Source organism: Rhinolophus hipposideros (genome assembly GCF_964194185.1).
Source record: "Rhinolophus hipposideros genome assembly, chromosome: 2".
In the NCBI taxonomy this organism is placed as follows: domain Eukaryota; kingdom Metazoa; phylum Chordata; class Mammalia; order Chiroptera; family Rhinolophidae; genus Rhinolophus; species Rhinolophus hipposideros.
Window position 1 is genome coordinate 40059874 of NC_138048.1, and position 26073 is coordinate 40085946.

The 26073-nt window shown below is 41.2% G+C and overlaps 2 protein-coding genes across 2 annotated transcripts in view; one reads left to right on the forward strand and one right to left on the reverse strand.

The window, feature by feature from the left end:
* Nucleotides 1-9996, forward strand: part of LOC308507496 (TPA-induced transmembrane protein) — a 29580-nt gene extending 19584 nt beyond the window's left edge. Inside the window, exons 4-6 of the mRNA XM_081072536.1 lie at nucleotides 522-592; nucleotides 4153-4334; nucleotides 8518-9996. Coding sequence (XP_080928662.1) covers nucleotides 522-592; nucleotides 4153-4334; nucleotides 8518-8522 — 258 coding nt within the window. The 3' untranslated portion in view covers nucleotides 8523-9996. The remainder of the gene's footprint in view (nucleotides 1-521; nucleotides 593-4152; nucleotides 4335-8517) is intronic.
* Nucleotides 9997-14000: 4004 nt separating this feature from the next.
* Nucleotides 14001-24121, reverse strand: GCSAM (germinal center associated signaling and motility). The gene is made up of 5 exons (XM_081068778.1): nucleotides 23902-24121; nucleotides 18928-18981; nucleotides 17893-17939; nucleotides 16302-16330; nucleotides 14001-15399 (listed from the first exon to the last, which is right to left on the reverse strand). Exons 1-5 carry the CDS (start codon nucleotides 23928-23930, stop codon nucleotides 15106-15108), a joined length of 453 nt encoding a protein of 150 aa, XP_080924904.1. The 5' UTR covers nucleotides 23931-24121; the 3' UTR covers nucleotides 14001-15105.
* Between the last annotated feature and the right edge of the window lie 1952 nt (nucleotides 24122-26073).

Here is a 26073-nt window from a genome sequence, read left to right on the forward strand (position 1 = left end):
CATATCTTTGCAATTACAGACCAGCCCCACTTGGTCCCATTTTTCAGGAGAAAGGGCTGCCATACCTATGGTTTACCATGGCTGTTTCTCCTTGCAATGAGATAAAGGAGAGAAGAGCCCTGGTCCAGTGACGTGCCAGGCCCCGAGTGGCCCGTTCTGCTGTCTTCCCAGCCACTGAGGCGTTCACTCCTTCCCATGTTCCTTGGGGTCTGTGTGGGCTCAAGTTGTTGAGCCCTCGCACCATTAAGGCCACAAGAAGTCAGCACAGCCGATGGGATGTTGAAAATCCTGGTCTGATCACTTGATCCTTATAAATGAGGTTTTTTTTGAGTATCAATTTGAATTTTGATTGGTACTAAGGCCTCCCCTTTCTATTTTTTGACCCAGGCTCTCTGGATAAGGTAATGTCTAGCAAGCATGGAATATTCTTTGTCTGGGAGTAGTTATGCTTTGTCAGGTGACATGCACCATGATCTGGCAGTAATGTATGGGGTTGTTTTACTTGTTCCTGTTTGTTTCAGCTCACAGATGTGTACAGTTCATCCCCATCTCTGAATCGTTATTTTACTTCAGTGGAAATCGTGGACTTCAGGTAAGAATGTGGAACATTACACTTTGGTCTTTTTCTCTGGAAAGTGACACCCATCACCATTTTATACCTAGAAGGACTTCCAGAGTCCCAAAGCACGAAGGGAACCAACGACAGAATCATAGAGTTTGGTGCTGGGTGGGTCTTTGGACACCAACTAGCTCAACTCCCTTATTTTACAAAGAAGAAAAGTGAAGCCCAGATTAATGAGATGACTCAACAAGGTCACGTGGAAGAGAGGAAAAGCCAGTCTCAGGTCGACCATGCCTGTTTAACAACAGATACTCAAATGAGCTAATGGTAGAAATAGAAACAGATCTCAGACAGTGATGTGATGGAAATGATAGAATTCATGTGTTGGATTTTGAGAAACACAAGTTGTAGAGGGGTCTATATTCCTGGTATAATATTAAAAAATATACATATATACTATAGGAAAAGTCTACCTTCTGACCCACCCTGCCCTTCTACCCCTGGACAATGTATGTGCCAATCAATTCCATATACATAGTGAATTCTGCTCCCTGTTCAAAATGAGCAGCCATCAATAGTTTGGTGTTATTTCTTCTATACATGCATTTACCATATATACTTTATATACTATTCATGTATAGCATATACACACACATTTAAAAAAATCTCCTCATGATCTTTAATATTTTTGTCTATATCAGTAGAAACTTACGTAAAAGGGTGTATGTGTATAGAGGAGTTATTTGATTATCCTGTATATATTGTTAGGAGAAGATTTACATGGCTAAGCTTTCTTATGTACTATTCCTAAGATATCCCTGGAATATGACGATCAAAGGCAACATTATATCGAGGTTCCCCCTTTCAAACCATATGTTTTCTAAACCATAGCATGAATATACCTGGGAAGGGAAGCATGTAACGCAAGTGGTAGCAAAACAAGGTAGGACCAATGTGGACCTGAAGTCTGAAAATACATATAATGGCAGGTTGCCTTAGCAACAACACTCATTATCCCTTCTTCTTTATGAATCCCCCTGTACATGTTACATTAAGGTGACATCTTTGACACTGCTTACTTGAATCATAAACCACTGATATTAAAATGCCAATAGAAAAGGGAGAAATGCATAATCAGACCCAACATGCTTTTCTTTGTGCCCCTGCTCCAACTTGCAATTCGAAGACTGAGACAGAGTTGAGAGAGGGAAGAGGTCTGAGCCTGAAGTGTTTTTTCAAGAATCCAGCCATATGGGTCCAGAGGAAGTAGGATTGCCTAATGGGTTGGGGTAGACATTGGGGAAAAATACCATCAGAAAACTGAGTAAAACATGGCTAGAATCTGAACACAATGTTAGAGAATCTGCTTTTAAAAGTAATTGGGAGGAAAAACCCAAGGGTTTCAGTATTTTCGATAAAGAAATTCTGTCAGGGAAACATTTTTGTTTCATTAAAAATAAACCCATGGGGCCGGCCTGGTGGCTCAGGTGGTTAGAGCTCCATGCTCCTAACTCCGAAGGCTGCCGGTTAGATTCCCACATGGGCCAGTGGGCTCTTTAACAACAAGGTTGCTGGCTCAACTACTCGAGTCCCACCAGGGATGGTAGGCTCCGCCCCCTGCAACTAAGATTGAACACGGTACCTTGAGCTGAACTCCCAGATGGCTCAGTTGGTTGGAGCGCGTCCTCTCAACCACAAAGGTTGCCGGTTCGACTACCCCAAGGGATGGTGGGCTGTGCCCCTGCAACTAGAAACAGCAACTGGACCAGGTGCTGAGCTGCGCCCTCCACAACTAAGACTGAAAGGACAACTTGACTTGGAAAAAAGGCCTAGAAGTACACACTGTTCCCCAATAAAGTCCTATTCCTCTTCCCCCTCCATCCCCCCACCCCCCCAAAAAAAACACCCAGGCAGAGTCTCAGAGTCTCAACAATGTTGAATTGAGAAACAGAAGCCTTTGCCTCTGAAAGGCACGTGAACAGGAGACAGCCGCGTGCCTGGCAGACATTTGTGTCTACAGGGGGATCCTGACCTCAGTGCTGGACCAGCCCAACAGGAACCTGGGAAAATGCCCATTGCTTCTTCAGCCGTGGGACCGACCCTCTAGGGGTGGGCAGCTGAGGCAAAGCCCACAGGGTGCTTCCCTGAAAATCCCTCTTCTTCCCTCAGAATTCAGCCCTATGTAAATTCACCCCGTGATCTGACTTGGTGAATGAGGATCGCCAGGCTGGGTTATACTAATCATTCACCAATCCTCTCATTCAGCTTCTGGCCTGGTCTTCTGAAAGGCAGCCTCTGGTCCTTTCCATAAGCTGACCCCAGGCCTTGCCCATGGGAGTGCAGGGTAGCTGTGTGTCAAGATGTTTACTATCATTAGCAGTAATTAGAAGATGGAGCACAGGACATACCACCTGCCAACTGGAGTAGCTGGCTTAGGGTTTGAAAGTTCATTTGTCAGCTTGCCTTTAGAGGTGTCCTTGAAACTGTCAGTTTCTCCAGAGTCCACACTGTATATTATTCATTTGAACCACAGGGTTTGGCACACTTCTTGGTTGTTGTAGAGCTTATAAACTGAACTGTCAGCCACATTAATGTAAGAGCGTTGGCCTATGTGACTTCTGGCCACAAGAGGGCGCCCTTTGCTGGTCTTTAGCAGAGGCAAAGTTCACTACTGGGGCTGTCTATGAAACTTGCCTCAGGGTGAGAGTCTCAGATGTGGCCAAGTCCTAATTGTTTTATTGCTAGCTCTTAATCTGGGCCTTCTTGAACCAAGGTAAATAGTATAATTGTGAAAAATCTAAATGTTGAGGTAGCATTTAACAAATGGCATAAGCCACTAATTAACTAAGGATAGCCCTATGATTATTCTAATTTTGGAAACGGGGGAAAAATATGTTCTAGGAAGATATTTCTAGATCTCCTTTTCCTTAGGTTCCCTTCCTGAGAGTTGCAAAGCTAGGAGCCTCAGGAGTGGAAATGGGACAGAACAAGCTTCTCACTTTGGGGACTAACAGGGGAGGTATGGTTTGCTGCTTCTACGCTGAGCAGTCCGTGGAAGAGCAATTCTGCCCCCAGCTGATGGCAGGGAGCTCTGGATCCTACCTAAAACATTTTTATAGCTTAAATAATGAGCTGGCTAAACTGAGTAGCTTTGACCAACGTGTACTTGTCGGGCCAGGGAGAGGGTGTAGTGTGAGAATCGGAGAAAGAATACAGGAGGAGAACAGGGCTTTCCTGGTCTGCCTTGGGGGGTAAAAGGCTGATGTTGGGGCAGACAATGTGCTAGCCCTTGGAGCTTCCTTCACAATAGCTGGGTCATGCCTCTCTCTCTGATGGCCTCTCTCAGTGGACTCCTGGGAGATGGGTTCTAGGTGGAGGGAGGACGTTAGGATCACCTAAACTTTTAATGGTGGACCTATGGAAAAGGATTCTTCTGGGACAGCACACTCTTTCAGGGTAGTACATCTTTTGCTGTTTTGTACTTGGAAGAACATACAGAGCTAAAGAAATGTTATTGCTAAGACCGATTTCCTGAGTTGCAGTACAATTCTGTTGTATGTTTTAATGTCTCTGTTTGGTTTGCCTTTCAGTGGTGAAAATGCCACTGTAACCTACCACCTGCAGTTTGGGGTTCCATCAGGAGATGACAGTTTTATGAAGTATATGATGAGTGAGGAGTTGGTGCTGGGCATTTTGATGCAGGATTTCCATGATCAGAACATGCCTGGTTGTGAGACTCTGGGGCTTGGTCCAGAGTCCCTCTTGCTCTACGGTAAGTCAAGCAAGTCACGAAGACAGAGTTGTGATGGTAAACATGTGAACCAGATTGGGGACAGATGGTTTGGGATGATTACTGTGCAGATGATGTTCCGGCCCTCCATGAGCAGAGAGTAGTTGGGGGGAAAAATCATGGAAAAAAATAATTAAACTATAAAGATGAGGATTGTTAAATGTGTTCCTGTTGTAGAACACCCACATTCTAAGCCCCATATCCCATTTTGTAATATCATTATTACAAGAACACCTCATTTTATTGTGCTTCGCTGTATTGTGCTTTACAGAGGTTGCATATTTTACAAATTGAAGGCAAGACCCTCCACCAGCAAAAAGATTATGACTTGCTTTATTGCGATTCTCGCTTTATTGTGGTGGGCTGGAACCCAACACATAATATCTCTGAGGTATGACTGTAACCTTCATGAAAAAACGATGTTTTCACAAACGAAGTCAGTATTGAAGAATTTGAAATTAACAATATAGCTAAATCAGTGAAAGATTATCTCAATGTAGGAACCTATCTTTTTTTGTGGAAGTCCTCTGAGTCCATTAAGAAATTAACAGAGGGGCATAAAAAAGCAAATTAGTCTCTTTCCTTAGAAAACTACCACAGCTTTTTAAATGTCCTTCCATTGCAGCTCTACTGAAGCTTTGGCCTTTATTTTCCATCTCTTCTTATTTCCCACTTCTTATTCCTCCTTTGGAGATGCATTGGCTTTTGCTAGCCCATAATGCTAACATTCTTGGATATTTTATTTTCTCATCCATAATCCATCAGAAACACTCTCTGCACATTAGTAGTAGGAAATATCAGTTGAAAAAATGACAAAGGGGAATTAGAAGGAGATGTGCTTAGCACCAGGCACAGTGCCAGCAGCCTAGAATCAGAAGACTGGAACAGAGATTACTTGTATAATATAAAGCACACATGTCACTGCAAAGCACCAGAAAAGGCATTTATTATGATGACATTTATTTTTTGATGATGAGAGGTGAGAGCAGACTAATCTCAGCCTAAGAAAGCAGAACATTATATAAAGTGCTTTCTAAAGTTTTCTTTTCCCCTAATGAATAGAAAGAATGACATTCAGAAGGCCAAATTTTAGCTCACTGGGAAAGTCTCATAAATGACGTTTCCTCACAGAAGCATCTGAATAAATAAAGTGTGTCTGTGGGCCAGGAAGATGGCATCCAGGTATGGAGTGAGGGCGTTATGCTTTCTCTATAATAATTTTAAAAAGAAAGAAAATATCCTATGACTCCCTCCTGTGTAAAGAGATGACAGAATGGAGGTCTGCTCTGCACGAGATGTGTGTGATGGTGCTGCTGTGATGTGATGGGTTGTGATTTTCTGAGCCTCCTCTTGTAATATTGTGGTTACCAGCTCTTCCCAAATGTAGGTTAGGGAGGTGGAAAGAGGGTGAGACAAGGTTTACTAGGCTTATGAGGTTGGGAGGTCCACACAGAGTACGATTAAGGACAGGTTGCTTGTGAGGCTGGAGGAGAACTCAGAGGAAACTTTGAACTCAGCCAAACAGCCTCAGAGACTTTTCCTCAAGTACAGATCTGCCTCAGGCCCTGGGAATGCAGCCTGAGCTAAACAGTTGCTGTTCAGGAGATTGTATCTTTTTCTCCGACGTTTCTTCTGGGGGACAGATTGTGCCCCCACATCCACTTTCCAGAGCATGCCTGTGCAGTTTTTGAGCCATTTGATAGTTTCAGGAATATGAGTATCTGTTACCTCTCAAATGGAGGGGTAGATAGCGACCATTTGCAAAGTGAGGAAGGAAGAAGAGATGGCAGGCAGGCCAAGATAGGGGACAAGCTCAGGGGCAGACTCCCAACAAAGGGAAGAGATGACTGTGGCAGGGATAGGCGGAAGTCCCTGGGAGGGACCGAGTGAGGCCCAGTCTGTTCTTAGGCCAGTTCCCCATGTTCAAATGCACTGTGGGTTTGGCAGGCTACCCCCACCCACCTCCTGTGATGAGTTGGGCAACTAGTTTCCCACTAAATAATGTTCTAATTCATCAAAGAGCAGAAATTCTTAAAATTGTTGGGTTCCTTCACAACCAATATCAACACAAGACAACCTCACAAAATAAAAAATCATTGGGTTTGTATTGCCCCTTAGAGAATTTGAAACTTCTCCCCAGAAAAAAAAATGAACACAGTCCTCCTACCCAAGATTTTACAGTTCCAGGGTTCCAAGAATTCCCTGAGGCCAGACTGTGGTTCCTTTGGGGCTCATATGTATGTGTACTTTAGAGTCAGAACCTTAAATTAGACTGTAATTTGGATTCCTGGGATATTGTGTGTGTGTGTGTGTGTATTTCTCATTTTCTAATTTGGAAATACAATGACTATTGAACCGAGCTACAGGCATATTTCAATGTCTTATAAAAATAAAACATCCCTTAATATTATAATCAGAAGGGAATTTATTTTTAATTTTCTTCCAGTTTTTTTGAGATATGATTGACTTACAACACTGAATTTAAAATGTACAGCATGACTTGACACACACGTACTGGCAAAATGATTACCCCAATAAATTCAGTTAACATCCATCACCTCATACGGTTACTGATAAACAACAAAACTTCAGCTGAGTAAACTTAAAGAGATATAATTACCTTTGTTGAATGATGCATGAATCGCTAAGCATCCCATTTAGTAAATAGAGAGGTGCTCCAAAGAGTTGTACAAAATGAAAGGTATTTATAGGCAGAAAGAGGGTGGGACAAGAAAGTTAAAAGAATGGATTATTTCAGGCAAGGTTACCTTCCCTTAGGAGAAAACCGGGGTTTTCTGGCAGATTTATCAGGCAGATTACCTCAGTAGTGCTGACCAGGAAATTCCAGACTGGTTTAAAATTCCATTCCTGGGAGAGGCTGAAATTGCAGTTAGGTTAGATAGTAAGTCTCTGTGGGGCTTAGCACAAGTGACTTCATTTTGAGTCTGTTCTTTTTTAACGTTACGTGTTTTTTTATCTTGTGGTAAGAACTTGTAGGATCTACCCTTTTAGCTACTTTCAAATGTAGCGCACAGCATTGTAAACAATAGTTATCATGTTGTATATTACACCCCCAGTACTTATTTATTTTCTGACTGGAAGATTGTACCTTTTGACAACCTTCACCCAAATTACTCCCCACCCACAACCACCAATCTGCTCTTTTTCCTGTGAGTGTTGTTTCTTTAGATTCCACATATAAGTGAGACCGTGTGTCATTTGTCTTTCTCTATGTGACTTATTTCACTTAGGAGAATGCCCTCAAGGTTGAAGGAATTTTTTTTTAATGGATCATGTCCCCTCCCCACTTGCCCTGTCTTTGAACTTCTTCACCTTATGTATGGGTAGGGCTTGGGTATAAGGAAGGAAAGTCTGTTTTACAAATGTAAAACAGTGGCTTATTTTGGACCTCCTGAATTATTTTGGGCATGGGTTAATTATTTTGTACTGTTTTCTCTCATGTGAAGGCATCAGCTACCGGTAGTAGACTGAGTGAGAAACAAAGGCAAAACTGGACTTATATAAAAGTGAAGAGAAAAAAACTCAAGGTGGCAAGAACAGTGAATCTTGTTTGCACATTTTTGCAGTAAACTGATGAGCTGGCTGTTGGCAGAGAAGCCAGTGTGAGTTCTATCCTTGAAAGGACCATCTGGGGCATCAAGGGAAAACCATTTTGGTTGTTTATAGATTCTTCAGGAAACTTGGAGAGTTTACCCAAAGAGCAGTAATTCTCAGTGAGAGCAATTTCATACCCCCACCAGGTCAGGCCAGGTCTGCACTGTTTCCCTCATCAGAATTTTAATGCAGTATATTGTCTATCGTTTAAAAACCTGAACATTTAGAGGTATTTTTTATAGTTAGATTATGAAAAAGAATTGAATGTTAAAATGTCCTCAATATCCAAAAGTCCTCATCAAAATGTTATTTATCATGAATTATACCAAAAACAAATGAGCAAACAATATGTCATTTGACTTTTGAAAAAGGGATTCAAAGTTGTGTGTGCGTGGCATGTTGACTGAAGAGTAAACTGTTAGGAATTTACAAACATTCCAGTTTTACATGAGTTTATGTTCAAACCCAATAAAGTCAAATAGAAACATAAATGTTTAAAACAATCACGATTTAAAAACTTTAGCACCTTTTGTTTGTATTTTCTTTTCAGAGTGAACTGGTGGAGGCTGGTCTGTGTCTGAAAGCAGTGCTTCACTGAATTGTGGGATGAAGAGATTCATGCTGTTTTACAGAAAAGATCCTGTGAATTCACACAGAAGGACTAGAAATGACTAGAGGAGTAGACAGGGTCCTTTTTTTCCTGATTTTGCACAGTTATGACGTCCAGCAAAGTTGCACTGGAGAGCTCCAGCCAGCTGCAGTTGTAACAAAGACAGGAAGCCAGATGGGGAAGGGGTGACTGGGTGGCTGGTTAACTTTGCCTTGTGAGGTTACCGCTATTTTTGAAGCGGTAGCTGCCTCCTTCTGCACATGGACACCTTCTCTTTAGTGCTGGGGTGGCCTTTCAGGAAGAATCCTGCCAGCCTGTGCCAGTGGAGAGAGCTCAGGAGAGGCAGATGGTGAGGGAGAATCGGGCCACTTGCTCACTGAAATCCCGCTCCCACTCACCATTATATTTGATCTACCTCTAAGCAAGCCTGTGAGGAAAAGGAAGGCACTTTACAAGACGGAAGCAGCATGGTTCTGTGTCTACTGATATGACCTGTACCTCCGTATCTTAGCAACCCATCTGTAGGCTTGCTAGGTGACCCACCGTGTTATATACAGCTGCAGAAATAAGATGTGTGCTTCTTAATTACTTTGCATCTCCTCATTTTTCCTGTGACTCCTGAACACCTCTTTTAGAAACATGGTTCTCTGTGAGTTTTGAACACACTGTTATCATTTTGAATAGTTTTTCCATGTATGTTTTCACAGACTTCCGTCAGGGAATCCTTAAGATGGCTTACCATCTGCTATAGCTATTACACATTGGCTTTTCATTGTCCAGTGTTAATAGCCTTTCTGTAGGACTCAGTGCCTTCAGGTATTGATTATGGATCTTGTTGAAGATGGTTGTGAAACAAGAAGAACCATTCTCTGAAATAAACAGAAGCTTCATGCCAATTCATTTGCACGGTGAGGGCGATATCAGTGATTGTATTGGTCATTTGCAGATCGAGAATTGCCTGTCATGACGGAGCAGAGTATTTGATTTGTTGGGAAAATTGTTTTGCTGGAAATTTTCCAGGAGAAAGAGTTTTGTGGTCCTATAACGAGCGCTCTTTAGCCCCGATATCTCAGTTATTGGCCTGGGGTGGAAGTTAGTATGTGGGCAGCTCTGTATGGGGATGTGCCCGTGTGTGTCTCAGATAGGTTTGCTTTGAGCTGTTTATGACCCAGGACTCTGGATAATGTGAACTTTGTTTCTTATTTAAGTAGAAGATTCATTTATTGTAACTCAGTGTCTCATTTTGAGGATGCTAGTTCCTTAAACTAGTGAAACAGGTGAATTTTCATTCTTCCTCTTTAGTTTTTACACATCATATGTAAACGTCAGTGTGTTTGTACTTTTTAAAAAATAATGAAAAACTTTAATGGAAAAGGATTTAAAAATATTTACAATAAATTATTGTTGCCTCTGCATTGTTTATTTGTGTTTGCTTCGTTGGCATTGACTCTCCAGGGCCTTGATTTGGGTTGATATTTTCTTGCAACAAATGGTGTTGGAAATGATCTTGTCATTTCCCTGAGGGCGGCTTTCTCTATGAGGGAATAAGATTGAACTGGGGTATGCTGGGGTAGGCTGAGTCCTATGCATTCCAGTGGGCAGAGGGCAGGGCCTTTGCTCCCCTCACTTCTTCCCAGGGCCCTCTCTGGCAGGGCCTGGGGCTAGAAGAAAGGGCTGGTTCATATCAGGGGACACGACTGAGTTTGGTTTTCATCTTCCCTTCTTTGGAAAGCACCAGATGCAAGTACCACTTATAAGTCATAGAACTGTCCTTGGGGTTGACTCTTTGGTCTAGGTGGTGTGGAAAAAACTGATCTTTGTGAGTAAAACATTTTGAGGTATTTGGAAAAAATGGCATTTAAATATACATTGTTCTGCTATCAGAGGTGAATTTATTGGTCATCACACATATTAATGATAAGCATAATGCCTGGTATATAATGAGGTTTCAACAATTATCTGTGAAATAATTGAAGGATTTGAGAAGGATAGCTGGTCTTTTCTGGAAGTCTTTTAGATATGGACAGAAAGGGACAACCAGATCAGTGGAACCTACCCCCCAAATCTAACAAAAAAATCTATGCATGTGTCCAATAATTTTTTTGCCTTGCTATTTAACTTAGTTCTATAGACTTGAAAAAAAATATTAAATTTATTGGGATGACATTGGTTAGTAAAATTATATAGGTTTCAAGTGTACAATTCTATGATAAATACGTCACCTACATATTGCATTGTGTGTTCACCACCCACAGTGAGTTCTCCTTCCATCATCATATATTTGACCCCCTTTACCGTCTTCTACCATCCCCCTCCCCCCTTACCCTCTGGTAACCACTAAACTATTGTCTGTGTCTATGAGTTTTTATTTGTCTTGTTCGTTTGTTGTTTTCAGTTTTATATCCCACACTTGAGTGTGTCCTTCAATAGATGATTAGATGAATATGTGGTACATATACACGAGTACAATGGAATATTCCTCAGCCATAAGAAAGGATGAAATATTGCCCTTTGTGACAACATGCCTGGATGGATCTATAGACGTTTTAATGATGTGTTTTGCAGAAGGCTATAGGAAACACCAGTGAAGAAGAAAACAATAATAAAAGAAGCTGCTGGTCTTACACGGAGTCAGGCTCTGTACAGATGAAACAAGAAACAACAGAAAAAAATAGTCAGATGTGAAAATTAAATAAAGACAAACTATAGGGTTGTGGGTGGTCAGAGGAAAGAGTGGCCAGTACAGTTTAATTGGAGAAGGCTTTGCCTAGGAAGTACGATACAAGCTGAATGCTGAAGTAGTGGTGGGATTTGAATAAACAAGTTTGTGTTGTGTTAGGATGAGGTACACATTCTCTCCTTTCCCATTTAGCTGTGGACTCCGGACATAGACTCCTGCCCTACTCAGAGTCTGATCAGTGATGAGAAAAATGGGAGATGTTCTTTAAGTCTTCCCTTCTCTCCTTCCATTACTGTTTATTGGCTTTAAGATCAGTTAATTCCCATCATTATTGCATTGCTGACAGCTGCATCCAGAGACATTCTTTAAATTTTTCTTTGTAATTAGAGATCACATCCTCTCAGCATCAGAAGACAGTCCCCTCCTCTTATAGTTAGGAAACCAAGGTCTGGAGAGGAGGAAAGACAAGCACAGAGTTCCACAGGTTTGGGGAGCAAAGCTCAGCTCACCAAGCAGCCACACACCATCAATGACCTCTCATCCTGATGGGCATCCCTGGGCCATGCTCAGTTCAGGTTTAGCTGATATCTGGGAATCCAAGAGGAGCACAAGGGGTGATGGGGGAGGGACGAACTGAAAGGTGTAATTATCAGACTGTAACAGACTCTCTGGGAGGATAATGACATTCAATCCTTTCCCAAGTGCTTTGCAAAAGGAAAGTGGGAGTGACTTATACTGATCTATTTAATAATTGGCACAACCGAGGTACGCTCACATCAAATGGCTTTCAAAGTGCTTTCTGAACATAAGAGGCTGGTTTGAAAGAGAACAACATAAACTGAATCTCCCTTTCTCTGAAGGCTCCTGTGGATTCCTGAGGGCTCATCTTTTCTGTTTTGCCTATACCCTTCCATCCTTGAGAATAGTTGCAGCACCTGTCACCCAAGGTTGTCTTTAAAAAAACACCAGCATTTGAATTCATTTGTTGTTAACGGTAGATTTTCCTCATCTATCTTCATCAATTTCTTGTACTTTCTTCTGTTCTAAATAAAAATGCATTCACAGACTAAGGGATTATTTTTAGACGCTAGTATGAACGTAAAACGGAAACCACAAAGCCCGCAGCTGATGCATAAAATGTGCTTCTGTGAACTTTGGGTGTTTACAGTTTTAAGACCAACATGAGAGACGGGAGTTTTCTGATATATTTGTGGCTTGAGGGTGCAATTTAAATCCTCAGCCTCGTTTTCTTTATCAAGACAGAAATTCTTTAACTAAGGGATTGCTCCCCCAATCCCTTGATATTGTATACCAATTGTGTGTGTGTGTGTGCATTTTCTGTGAAGAGGGTGCACAGCTTTCATCAGAAATCCTTAAATCTATAGAAAAGGAACAGCATTATACACATTGTAAGTATTTCAAAGCACTCCTAAAGGGCTTTCCTGCTCAAAAATAATTCCCTTCCATAATCCCTTTAAATTTCATTATAATCACAACTTTCTTTGGTTAAGCATTTGTACTTAATATGTTCCTGATAAAAGGCATATACTATTTGGGACTGGTAATACTTTCACAGGATAAGACTCAAACATTATGACTTATGTTGTACTAAGAATATTTGCACGAGTCAGCTTCCACAGGGTTCAATGTCCAAGTGAAAAATCCAGCATAAAACCCAGTGATTCCGTTTCTGCCTTACTGGAAGACTGCTGGGTGACCCTGGCTCACCAGGGACATCAGCACATGGTCTTCTTCATACATCATACATATTTTTGTTTATTTTGTATTGATGATATCATTTATTCAGGGTCTGTGAGATGATTTACATACATTAGATGTATTCCTCCTGTTTATGGGTGAAAAAGCTGAGCTTCCTAGATACATGCTGAAGGTCACAGAGGGAGGAAGAGATAGAAACAGGATTTGAATCATTGATTACCTCTAGTGTTCATGCTCTTTCCTGTAAGCCATGTTATATCTTATAAAGTGTTCCCTGCTATCACCAATGCCTCCTTTTGAACTTAAGTGAATCCTGGCAAGGGTCAAAGTTAGGGTTCCATGGGAAAGAATTCTGCTAAAAACAGGAATTCAGCCCAGGATAAAATACTAAGATGTGATTGGCTCTTTAACTGATGACCATCAACTGGATGAAGTCTCATCAAAATTGTGTTGAGACCGCTGAGCCCAAGTTACTGCATAAAACTTCAAGCCACTGGATTTCTCCTTATTGGGCACTTAGAACATTTAAAATAAGGTTATTTAACTTTGGTTAGTTTGGGGAACAAAACAGTAATTAAACACAATGCATCTACCTCTTGTCTCAACAGATCTTTTACTATTTTAACATCCCTAAAATTAGGACAATGGCCATTGGTGGAATTAAACAGAAAGTTGAGAACACAGGTGTGAATATAGAAATAGTCTAATTTGCTAATTGTTTTTGGGTTCACTCATCTAACTTGTGGTTTAACATTTCCATACCATTTTATTGGTACCAGCTCTTATACGTTACATCAATACCCAAACGTATTTCTGTTTAGTTTATCTCAATTTTGATTATTTAGGGCAGGGGTCTCTGAACTTTTTCTTCTTTTTTTCTTCATCTTTTTTTTTTTTTTTTTGGAAAGGGCTGAAAAATAAATATTTCTGTCTTTTTTTTTTGTGCATGACCTGCAGTGTGTATCACAACTACTCAACTTTCCTGTGGCATCCTCAGACGTTACATAAACAAATGAGTGTGGTTAGATTATTCCAATAACATTTTATTTCAAAAACAGGCAGTTGGCCAGATTTGGGCTTTGGGCCATAGTTTGCTGTCCCCTGTTTTAGGGGATAGACATAATTCTAGGAACACTGAAGAAAAGATGAGAAAAAATAAATAATCAGAGCATCCAGAGAAGTGCTCAATAGCAAAGGGGTGTGTGTGTGTTATTCTTCCCATGAGGACATTTTATTCATATTCTGTACATGACATATTACCTAATACATACATATACCATAGAGTAGAGGCTCTTCTAGATAGTATATTGGAAGAAAGAAGCCAGGAAGTGGAAGCCAGGAAAATAGACTACAAACAACATTTCGTCACTAATTTTCAATGTTATGTGGCTTAATGGGATGAGAGAATCTCCAGCGATCTTTCTACTCTATCATTCTCTGATGCTATGATTTCCCTAAGATTTCTGGGAAGAAACACAAAGTTAAAAAAAACTTGTGGACTAAAATTATATAAAAAATTATATAAAATCTTGACCTGGGACTTACATGGGATTCAACCACCAGGGCCAAGAAGTCAAAAGACACTATCCAAAGGATACCAGTTAGAGGCATGGAGTGAGAGGGACACACAGGTGCCTATCCAGAAGTCTGTGAATTAGAGGTTGGGCCCTAAGCCTGTGTGGAATGTGTGCATTCCTGTGACTTTAGAGGACAATCATGTGGCCATTTTATAAGAACCTGACAGAGGAGCAGAACCCTTTGTGATGTGCATCATTGTAAGGGACCAGGAAGCCCCTCCTGCCACTGAGTAGAGAAGCTCATTTCCAAAGCCACTTAGGACCAAATATGTTCACTCCTTCCTCAAAAGGTGGTGTTCAGAACAGTTGGTTCATCTTTAGATGTTAAATATTGAGTAGGGTCTAAGAGGCCCTGTGGTTTACAAACCATGTTAGGCAGAGACCGCTGTAGAAAGGGATGCTGTGTGTGTGTGTGGGGGGGAGAGTGGGGAAGGAGGCAAGCTGCAAGGGCCCTGTGCTCCATGCCTGCTTCACCCCTTCCCACAGCTTTTATTTACTGGTGTTAAAAAAACGTTGGTCCAACCACTTCATTATAAATGGGAAACGCGAGCCTCAGAAGGGGGCAGAAGTAGATGTGTCTGTTGCAGGGTGAGAGGAGATTCTATGGGGTGTGACAAGTTCATATTCATTTTCTGGGGAAGATGGATGCTTAGGGTTGGACTGCACACGGAGAAGTGAGTACTCAGTCTCAGTTCCTCTCACCAACTCTCTGGGCCGCTTGGCCTGGGGGGGAACGTTCTCATAACAGGCCTCGGCAGAGATCCCTGATGGCATTCTCCTGAGGGTGCCATGATTGATGAAGGTGTAGCACAGCTCCTCCACGAAGTTCTGGTCAGCATTGTCCTGCTGGTCAAAGTAGAGCTGGCATCAAGACTTGGCCTTTTGTCATTCCCACTACATTTCAGTCTCAACACAGGCCCAAACCTGGGCAAAGTCTGTCTTCCAGGAACCATCACCCCTCCATCTCTCGGCCATTTGTTTCCAAAATGGCTGCCTCTACCCCAACCCCTGGCCCGGGCAGCCAGAGTGCTTATGCTGCCCAGAGTATTCAGCCGACTCAGGCACATGCTCTCTGCCCCATGTTCCAGAGTGAGCCCTAACCACTCTGTATAATTCCCAGTCTCAGGGCCCTGAAAGCAGCCCATTCTTATAAAAGAGAACACTCTGATGACACCTAAAAATGATTGGGTTATGATATTTAACCACCCACTCTAGAAATATTTGCAATAATATGAAGGGAAGCAATGCAAGAGAAGGTTTCATTCAATGAAACCTCAGAAGATAAAAAACAAAGCAGCAAAGTCCAGGGCAAAGTCGTGGATTTAGCAGTGAGGCCTGGTTCTAAATCAGGCTCTGCCATCTTGAAAGCTGTCTGGAGTTGGGGAATTTCACTTGATCTGTCAGTTTTCTCAACTGTAAAATGGGGGAAATGATAGTACTAACCTTACAGGGTTGTTGTGATAGTTACATGAGATGACACATGCAAAGCACTCACCACACTGCCCGGCACAAACTAAGTGCTCAATAAATATTAGTTCATTTCAATAAATTGTACAACAGAGGTGGCTGCCGCTTCTGCCACCAGTCCCTGCATAGGTCCCTGGGTTCATAAGCGCGAGCATCTGAACTCTTTTTTTCATATTAAGGCCAGAAGGGGTCTTGGAGGCCAACATCTCCTGCCATCTGGGGCATCTGTGTTTACATTTGTACCATCATCTCAGAAAAAAGTTCATAGATGTTCATATTACCTGTGTGGTAGCAGATGATGTTCCTTCATCTGGAGAAAGAAAATACACTCAATGAATTTCAGGTCATGGGGAGACTTGAGGGGGGACTGGGATATAAGGAACCAGGGAGCCAAGGAACAGCTGGGGTAGCCCTAATCAGGCTGTCCTGACTTACAACACATCTCTGGGGAGTGACAGGGCCATCCAAACAAGACACAGCCAGAGCTGTGCTCAGGAGGAGAGACCGAGTGGAAGGAGACACATTCTGTGGGTCTTTGGTTAAGAAATCACACTTCCCTGCTTCCCGCCTTTCTCCTTCCTTACACAAAGCTCATTGCATGCACACCCTGTACCAGGCAAAGAATCAGAAACAGCCCCATGTACTTAAGGGGCTCCGAACAGCACAGGAGGCAGACAAGGGCCCAAAAGAAGCTGCTAACAGATACAAACAGAAGCAAGCCAATTTTTCAAAAGCCAGTTTTCTTAAAAGCAACTGGCTCTGGCCACTGCTGAAAGAGGCAGATAGACACACTTGCTACCCCCTCACAAACACACCACCAGCTCAATAAGGAAAACTGAGCTTTCACAAGAAAGCCTCATGCACCATAGCACCCTACACAGGAGGTGGGTGTGCCCAGGCAGGCCACTTTGTATGGATTTACATTGTCTCAGTACTGACACCCCAGATTCTTACATCTCCATAGATTCCCATGGCCATCTAGGACTTTCCTGATTATCAGTACATAAAATGGGTCTGTGAGGTCTTATTTGTACCATGTTTTGCTCTGATGCAGGTTATATTTTCCTGGGCCCACAATTCCCCTGGGTGAAATGGCCAGGGGTGGGAGGGCTGTGTTATTTATTCACACACCTTACAGGGCTAGTTTTTAAGATTCAGGGTGAATGAACTATGCTCTCCTCTTTAAACTCAGGAAGACAAAGGCAAAATTCCTTCATTTTTTTTCTTTAGAAGGAAATGCAGTTCTCAGGCCTATACTTTCTTATTCTCTCTCTTACATGGGATACTATTCACTACTCTCTCCTGCTTGAATTCTTCTCTTGCCTTAACTCCAGCCTGTTCCTTTGTCAGAGACCATTTCATCAGCCTCCTAACTGGTCTTCCAGCATCTGCTCTTGTCACTCCATGCTACAATTTGTTCTCCACACAGCGATCTGGGTAATGTATTTCATGCAAACGTGATCATACCTGCCCCTGTGAAAAGCAACTTCAGCCTGTAGTTCTCAAGATGTAAGCCCCATTCCTAAACTTGACCACCAGGCTGTCCTCTGTGCTCTCTGTGCCCAAACTGGCCTCTTGGCAGTGCCTTAGGAGTGCCTCATGCTTCTACTTTTTGCGTTCACTATTCCCACTTAACTTCTTCAGCCTCCAGACCTCAGGGACCCACTGAAGGCCATGGACATCAATCAGCCAATTCCTGTTTCAATGAGCTTACAGTCTAGTGGAGAAACAGAGACATGCAACTGGACAAATGGCAGCAAACTGTGTCAGTTTTACACAGAAATATGCCCAGGGAGCTTTGGGTGCATAGAGAAGCGACAGTTTGGAAGTAAGTCTATGAAAGTGAAAAATCATGAGAAAACAATAACTTACTTTTCTTTTGAGAATCTTGCTTGGCTTTAAAAATGGGTATTTTTTTCCTGTAAAAGGTAAGGAAAGTAAATTGGTTGTTTCAATATTAAGAAACCGCTTAAAGGAAATTATACTCCTTTTAAAAGCTTACTTTTAACACTTGAATTTGTTAAAGTTATGAGTCTTTGATCACATCTCCTTCAGCGTAGAGAAATGAGAAGATAGAACAAAAGAAAAAGGAAAAACTGAAGGATGAGATCAAATAGAAATCCACTCCTTTGTGTTTCGCTCTCTCTTTCTCCTCCTCCCTTTCCTAAGGCTGACATAGAATTGATTTATAAATGGAGAACTGTCATGATGTCACAGGTAACGTTTTTGGAGGTTTTTTTTACCCCCTGACAAAATATTTATTTCATGTCGTGTGAGTTAAGGAGCCATGGTTCCAGTCTATGATCTCCAAACAAACAAGCCAGCAAACAAACTCCCATAAGAGCACAGAGGTAACTACACTGTATAGACAAACAAATGTAAACATACTGGAAGCCATTATCTCAGGAGTCAAGAATAACGTCTGCTCTAAGGAGAATGACTATATGTCCTGGTTTGCTCAGACAGTCTTGTTAATGTCGTTGCCAATCACTTAGTGACCCTTCCCTATTTTTAGCATCCCTTTCATCTCAAAGGTTTCCCGATTTGGATGATAAATTACATGGTCATCCTGCTTATAAATTCTCTGTGCAAGGCACCGAAATGTGTGCTTCTGTACAGAGAGACTCTGGGATTTGCAGTGTGATTAACGGATCTTGTTCTGCATTGGTTGCCAGTTTCATCCTTGCATCTGAAGCTTTTCCATTTAAGGAGCACATACCACCCGTGAAACTATTGTTCCTGTATTTCACCAAACTTGAAGCATCGCTTCCCTGACTGTCAGATGATTGTGTCTGGGCTAGTGATAGGCTTCCTTTGTGGCCACAGACAGTAGGCAGTAACTTGCAGCAAATGCCATACTGAAACCACACTTAGGGAAATAACCCCTGAAAACAATACTCCACTCACCATGGAAGGCAGAAACACCCTTCAGGGATGTGGCGGTTCCAGCATCTAAAATACCTGAGAGATGACACAAATCACAATGTTGGTTTCTGCAGCTTTGTTAGGGTGACTCTTCTCTTTCCCATTTCTGTGAAAAATCTTTTTCTGCCCAAGAGTATTCATTCTAGGTGACTTGGACACATCTGTCATGCTAGAATGCCTTTGTCCCCCCAGGATATTACTTGCCCTTCGGAAACGTGAAGATGTCACTATGAACTCCTATTCAGGGCAGGAACTTTCTGCTGTATTCCCTGCAAAGGTAAAGGGCTTGCTCATCCTCAGTTCCAGTGATTTACTTGGTCCCTTATGATGAAGGACACACAAGAGGTATCTTCAGGAAATCAAAGCATAAGTGTGTGGACATTTTAGAAATTTCTCCCAAGTACAGGATAGGCAACATTTACATAGGATTCTGAATTTCTCCTATTTATACCATATTATCATTGTCCGCTCACTTGTCTCTATCCTGCACTATGTCATGAGCTCCACAAAGTTGGGGACCATATTTATCTGTTCAGCGTGGTGTACATCTCCAACATATGTCACAGTGCCTGGCACGTAGTAAATATATTTTCAATAAATATTTGATAAATGAATGAGTAGCCAAAAACAGAGCAACTCTAACTGGCTTAAGAGATCATCAAATCTGCATCTTTGGCCCCAAGGTATAGCTAAATAAACAGGACTTGTTATCTTTCTCATGGCAGAAAGGCTCAGGGTCTTTCTGCAGTCAGACATCTAGGCTGAAGTCTAAGTATCCACTGGGCATCTTTCTGAATATGAGACAAGGTCAAATCCTGCATAGTTGAATGTGAAAGCCCGCATGTGCTTTTATAAAGTACCACATGTGCCAGTGACACTACGTAAAAAAGTTTGGAAAACACCATCCAAAAATATCTCCCCCTGTGAGCTTTCCCAGGGAGTTTCCTCCAAAAGGGCAGTGGAGGTGAATCTGCTGTGTGGACCGGGGCTGAGTGTTCTGACAGCCGCTAGGGTCTACGTACTATCAGAGCCTGTGGGACTGAGAGGCACGGCTGTAGTTCTTCCTCCGCTTCAGGCTATATACAGGGTTGTTTAAGCCATTGTTTATATCTCTTGTTTCATCTCCTGTTTCTTTGGCTAAAGAAACACCAGAAGAGAACCACTGAATCACACCAATGCTAAGAAATCAGGTTCACCGATGAGATATGGAGTGAGATGAAAGAAAATGGTCAATTTTCTTGACCAGAGGGTAATGGGGGAGGGAGTGGTAGATGAGGGTAAAAGGGATCAAATATATGGTGATGAAAGGAGAACTGACTCTGGCTGGTATTTATAGATGATGTAATACAGAATTGTACACCTGAAACCTATGTAACTTTACGAACAATTGTCACCCCAATAACTTTAATTAAAAAAACAAAAACAAACAAACAAACAAACAAAAAAGAAATGGTCAATTTTGAGTTATTAGATCAATATCTTTGGACTCTTTGAGCCACAATTTCTTAATCTACAAAATGAGGATACCTATAACTATTAATCTCATGGATATCAAAGAGAGTTAAAGGTAGACAAAAGCTATTTTTAAATTGGCTATTTCCCCCAGTCAACTTTTCCTGCAATATATTCTTGCATTTTAATTAGGATGTTTTGGTTTGGTGTGGGTTCAGGTACCCTCCAAGAAGGAGGCCAGACAAATTTCTATGACACCAGACTATGTGCCAGCAGTTCCAGGTTCCTGTGTCTTGCATAAAGCTTGCCTGGCTTCCCAGTCTACCAAATCCCTCCCTTGTTATAATGCTCATGGCCCTTCTGGACTGTTTTATCATTTAGAGTGTATGCTTTAACATATGTTCAATGATACCTCCTTAGCTTGCAGTGAAGAAATACACCCTATTGAGGGTGGGGGAGGAGAATCTCTGGGTCCCTCCTAATCCAGGCTTTGGCTTAGTGGTTGCTTTGTAATTGATATTCTTTCAAAAACTTTTCTTGAAACTGTGGGAAAAGTGAAGAAAACTCTATGGACCACAGAACAACTGGCTTTGCCACCCTTTTCGATTCTTGGATCTTGGGACACTATTTCCATATTTTAGTGATCCCTGGCATTGAAAAGGCCTGGTTAGAAAGGATTGATGGGGAAGTCTTGGTTTAAGAACATCAATATAATCACAAATGTTTCTCTCCACAAATCTTTCAACAATTGTAGTGACGAGGGGGGGAGGGGGATGAGGTCACCGCAGAAATAGAACCTTAGAGCTTAAAATGAAGTGGCGGGGATGGAGCTTGAGCATAAAGGTACTTGAGATAGACAAGCAAAGAGACAGCAGAAAATAGGGATCTTATTTCTAGTTCTCACGGCACTGTACACCGGAAGCTAAACAATAATGAATGCCAACTATAATTTTATATATATAATGTATTGGCTTGGTGCGATGTCGGAAGGATAGTGGATGGGGGGATGGAAGGAGGGGGGTCCACAGTGTGAGGGATATAAATGATGAACGTCTAAGTATTACCTTATCTTGTGCACCTGAAACTAATAAATAAATAAATAAATAAAAAGTTACATTAAGCTTCTAGCAAAATGGCACATCTCTCGTCCAAAGGTCCAGAATAATTTTGTCTCTTATCGTGTCTCCTCATTTATTATCATTATTCTGATATTAATTGTAACATATTGTATAAAATGTATATGTTATACATTTCATTAGAATTATATATATATACTATATATACATATATATGTTACTTATTTTACTATGATACTACTGACACGTATAACATACATTTTATACAATATATTACATTTAATATCAGAATAAATTCATGTAATGAAGATATTATGATTCTACTATTTACCAATGAAGAAGCTGAGGCCCAAAACGTTAGACAACTTGTCAAGAACTGAGTGAGAGAGAGTGGGTTTGCTTCTGGAAGATTCCTTCCTCTAAGACTCTGAGCTCCTCTCCTGAAGAAATAGGTGTCATTTTGCCCAGTGTGTGTGTGTGAGGGGGTGGTGGGGGTGGGAGAGGAATTTTCCCAGCTTTTAAAACAAATTTGATCTGTAAAGACATGGTGGGGGTGTGCTGACTGAATGACAACCAGGTGCTAGGGGTGAAGTTGAAAATCAAATCAGATCCAAGGAATGATAAGACTTTTGACGATATTAAGGGAGACATTTTAAAACAACATGAAAATGAAGGTGCTGGTCCAACTGATTAACTATTTGGAAAAAATATATATTTATATCTGATACCATATATTGAATGTATGGGGCTAAATGTAAAACAATACAACCATAACAAATTATAGTGTGGATTTGTCTTATCTTGGGATGGGGAAATAATTTTAAGCATAAATTCATAGAAACCAAAAAGCATTCTAGGTTTAATTCGTGTTCAAAATATAATAAGAAAAACACAAAAAGTCTGGATGGCACAAGACACACAGACTGGAAAAAGTATTTTTTGTAATATTTATGAGAAAGGACTAATGTCTTCAAAGTACAAATAGGTTTTACTAGCAATACAACAAAATAGACGAAAATCCAAAACGAAAATAGGCTAAAGACATTTCTGACTCTCTCAGATGAAGGAATACAAATAGCTGAAAAATATCGACATTGACATAAAGATAACGCATCTAATGTTATCGGTAGTTGTAACTGTGATTTACTAGTTTATTTTCTTTGTTTATACTTTACATATTTTCCAATTTTTAAAATGTGTTAATGTCGTAATCCTTCACCACACACCAAAGTTCTAAAAAACAAAATTACAAATGTGATATCAATCATGAGTTTCTTAGTTACATCATATTTGTATTTTGTTTTATTTTTCTTCTCAAGGCAGTTATTTTTTATATTTCCCACCATTCATCCGACACTTACTGAATTCCTAGTATATGCCAAAAACAATGCCAGAAGACAAGACTTCAAAGATGAATAAGAAACAATCTCTACATTTGAGAAGCTCACATCGAGACATAAAAATAAGAATTTATAACCTGATAGAAGAATACTAGAGTTATAGACTGACAAAGGACTGTGTGGACATGGGAGAAGAAGTCCCAGACAACACTGACTCTCAGGGCAGGACAGGAGACATTCCATAGGCTCATCGAGCCTCCCTTTAGTAGGTGGCATTTTGAATCCTATGTCCTAGCTCCCAGTGGCATAAACTGAGACGTGGGACACCAAACATAATCTTATAAAGATACCCCTCCTGCCACTGCCCCACTAGCTCATTCTCTCTAGACCACCTCACTTTGTACCCAAATCACTCTTGATTTGGGTGATACTAATTTTTACAATGGCTGCTTTGATGTTAATAAAAATGATGGTCCAAAAAAATAATATCTAATTATTGAACCTTACTATGTTTCAGGCACTATGCCAGCATCACACACTCTAGAACCCTCAAAAGGTAGGTATTATATTATTATTTTCATTTGATATGAGAAAATTGAGGTCTAGAAAATTAAGCCTACTTCTCTACCAATTTCAATGACCTCTGCTTACGTGCCACTGGAAGTGTGCACCAGACAAGACCTCATAGTGGCAGGAAGCGTGCTATTTATTTTGAACTTAAATAGTAACTCAAAGGGTGATGGTGTCTCTGAGCTCCTTGGAGGGCATTAAGAGAGCATGCCTTCCTGGGCCTCAGAAAGTTGTTCCATTTCTTAGTGGTGATCTATTGCGTAGACCTCCTTTGATAAAGTCTTTCCCATTTTAGCTCTTCTCCATCAGCTGGTAATTGTGATTCAAGGGAGAAGGCCAAACCTATAAGGAATTGAACATGGTGTCTGGCACATAGTAGGCATTTCATTCTTGTCAGTTCTTTACCTAATTCTCTCTCCATACCCTACCCCAATTCCAAGAGCAGACCTCTTTTTCTTTTTCTGGCCACATTATCTTACCCCATCTCTTCTGGTCCCTCTTAGAGAGTGTGGACTCACCTGTTTTCCCTCAGCAGAGTGTTCCCCATCCTGTCAATCCTCTTTGTGCCTTTCCTCAGCCTGCTTCGTGCTCTGACAAGGCAGCTAATGACTTCGAGATGGGGCTGTGCTGCTCTGGCCACCAGTGCAGAGAGAGCTGAAAGGAGAAGAGAATCACTCTGCAGAGGAGAGGAGGGGCCCAGGGGGTGGAGAGTCAGAGGTGCACACACATGCCACCTCCTGAAATGTTAGAGCCGGAAGGAACCAGGCTATTGGCCTTAACCAGAAGTCGTTGGTCAGTGAGAGCTGTGGGCCTCTGGGGATGCCCCGCCTGCAATTACAGAGAGGCCACGAGTTTTTCAGATAATTAGATTTATTCAACCACTTTGTAGTCTTTGAAAAATCTGAGGGGGGATCTGGGTTGTAAAGCAAGGAAAGTTTAAAACAAATTAAAAGTCAAGCCACAAACCAGTAGAAAATATTAGTAAAACATATGTCTGATAAAAAGACTTTTCCCCAGAATATATAAAGAACTCTCAAAATTAACTAAGAAAACAGACACCCAAAACCAAAATGGGCAAAATATTTGAAAAGACACTTTATCAAAGAAAATATACAGATGGCAAATAAATACATGACAAGATGCTCAACACTACAATAGTCATCAGGAAATGGAAAGAAAACCACAATGCAATACTTTTACACACCTATTAGAATGGCTAACATTGAAACAAAAACTGATAATACCACGTATTTACAAGGAATGCAGGGTATCTGGAAGTCTCATGCATTGCTGATGGGAATGCAAAGTGGTTCAGCCTCTTTGGAAAACAGTGGCAGTTTCTTACAAAGATAAACGTAGCCTTACCATACAACCTGGCTATCCCACTCCTAGGTGTTTATCCAAGTAAAAGGAAAATTAAGACCTCAAAGAACATGTATGTAAATGTTTATAGCTGCTTTACTTGTGATTGGCAAAAAAACCCAAAAAACAAAAAAACAAAAATAAAACAAAAACAACCCCAAACAAACCCTAGAAATAATCCAAATGATCTTAAAGTAATGAATGGCTAAATAAACTGTGTTGCATCCACACGATGGAATACTGCCCAGTAATAAAAAGGAATGAACTAGTGATATGTGCAACAACATGGATGAATCTCAAATGCATTATGCTAAGTGAAAGAAGCCAGACCTCAAGCCTACCTTTTGTGACATTCAGGACAAAGCAAAACCGTAAGGACAGAAAACATATCAATGGTGGCCAGTAGATGGGGTCGGGGAGAGGTTGACCTTCAAGGGGCAGGAAGGAATTTTTTGTTGTTATTCTGTATCTTGTGGTGGTGGTTACATGACTGCATGCATTTCTCATAATTCACAGAGCTATATGCCAAAAAGAGTGCATTTTGCTGTATGTAAATCACATTTCAATAGAAAAAGGTTAAAGTAAAAGAAATGAACTTGGGGATAGGAATCATGGATTTTTTTTTTTTAGTTACATTATCCTTAGTTTTGATGGTTGGATCCAAATTTGGCACTCATTTTTCCCCTCATTCATCTATATTGAGCACTTACTGCATGCTGGGCATTGTGGGTTCAGTGGTGAGCATAGCAGATACGGGCCTGCCCTCATGATCCCCTTGAAATGAAATAAAACAAAGTGCAAAATACTTTATCGTTTGTCCTGGAGTATTATAGAGGTCATACAACAGTCAGGAGCAGCATGGGGCAGCGACTTAGAAGAAACAGTTTGAGAGAAACAAGAGTATCACCTCAGATCCATTACACATCACCATTGTCCCTATGACTGCTCTCTAGATTTGAATAGGTCTCTGTGGAGGATTTCCTCAATGGCCTCTATACCTTTTTTACTCCCTAAAGGCCAGCGTCAGGGAACCAGAGTTTTTCAGCATTGTAGAAGAAAGACAAAATGGACAAGGGAGTTTAGCCATCGAGTAGGGCTATTACTGAAACTTCACCAGTGTGAATTAAGATATCCCAGACACTGGGTAGGGTAGCTTGAAGAAACAGCTTGTACTCTGCTTCTTGGGTTGCTTAATTAGTGCCAGTATTGAGCAAAACCTTCTCTGAATGCAGAGAGTCAAGTCCTGGGGTGAGGGATGCAAATCAATCCGCCATTGTAATTTAAAGAAAGGCTGGGATTGCTCACTAACTTTCAAGTTCAATTTGAGG

Excerpts from the sequence above, each read along its gene's own strand:
- GCSAM (XM_081068778.1), bottom strand. The coding sequence starts at position 23,930 with ATGGGGAACACTCTGCTGAGGGAAAACAG. Across the intron at positions 18,982-23,901 it reads ACTCTGCTGAGGGAAAACAG|GTATTTTAGATGCTGGAACC; the intron begins GTGAGTCCACAC and ends GTCATCTCTCAG. Across the intron at positions 17,940-18,927 it reads GGGTGTTTCTGCCTTCCATG|GAAAAAAATACCCATTTTTA; the intron begins GTGAGTGGAGTA and ends TACCTTTTACAG.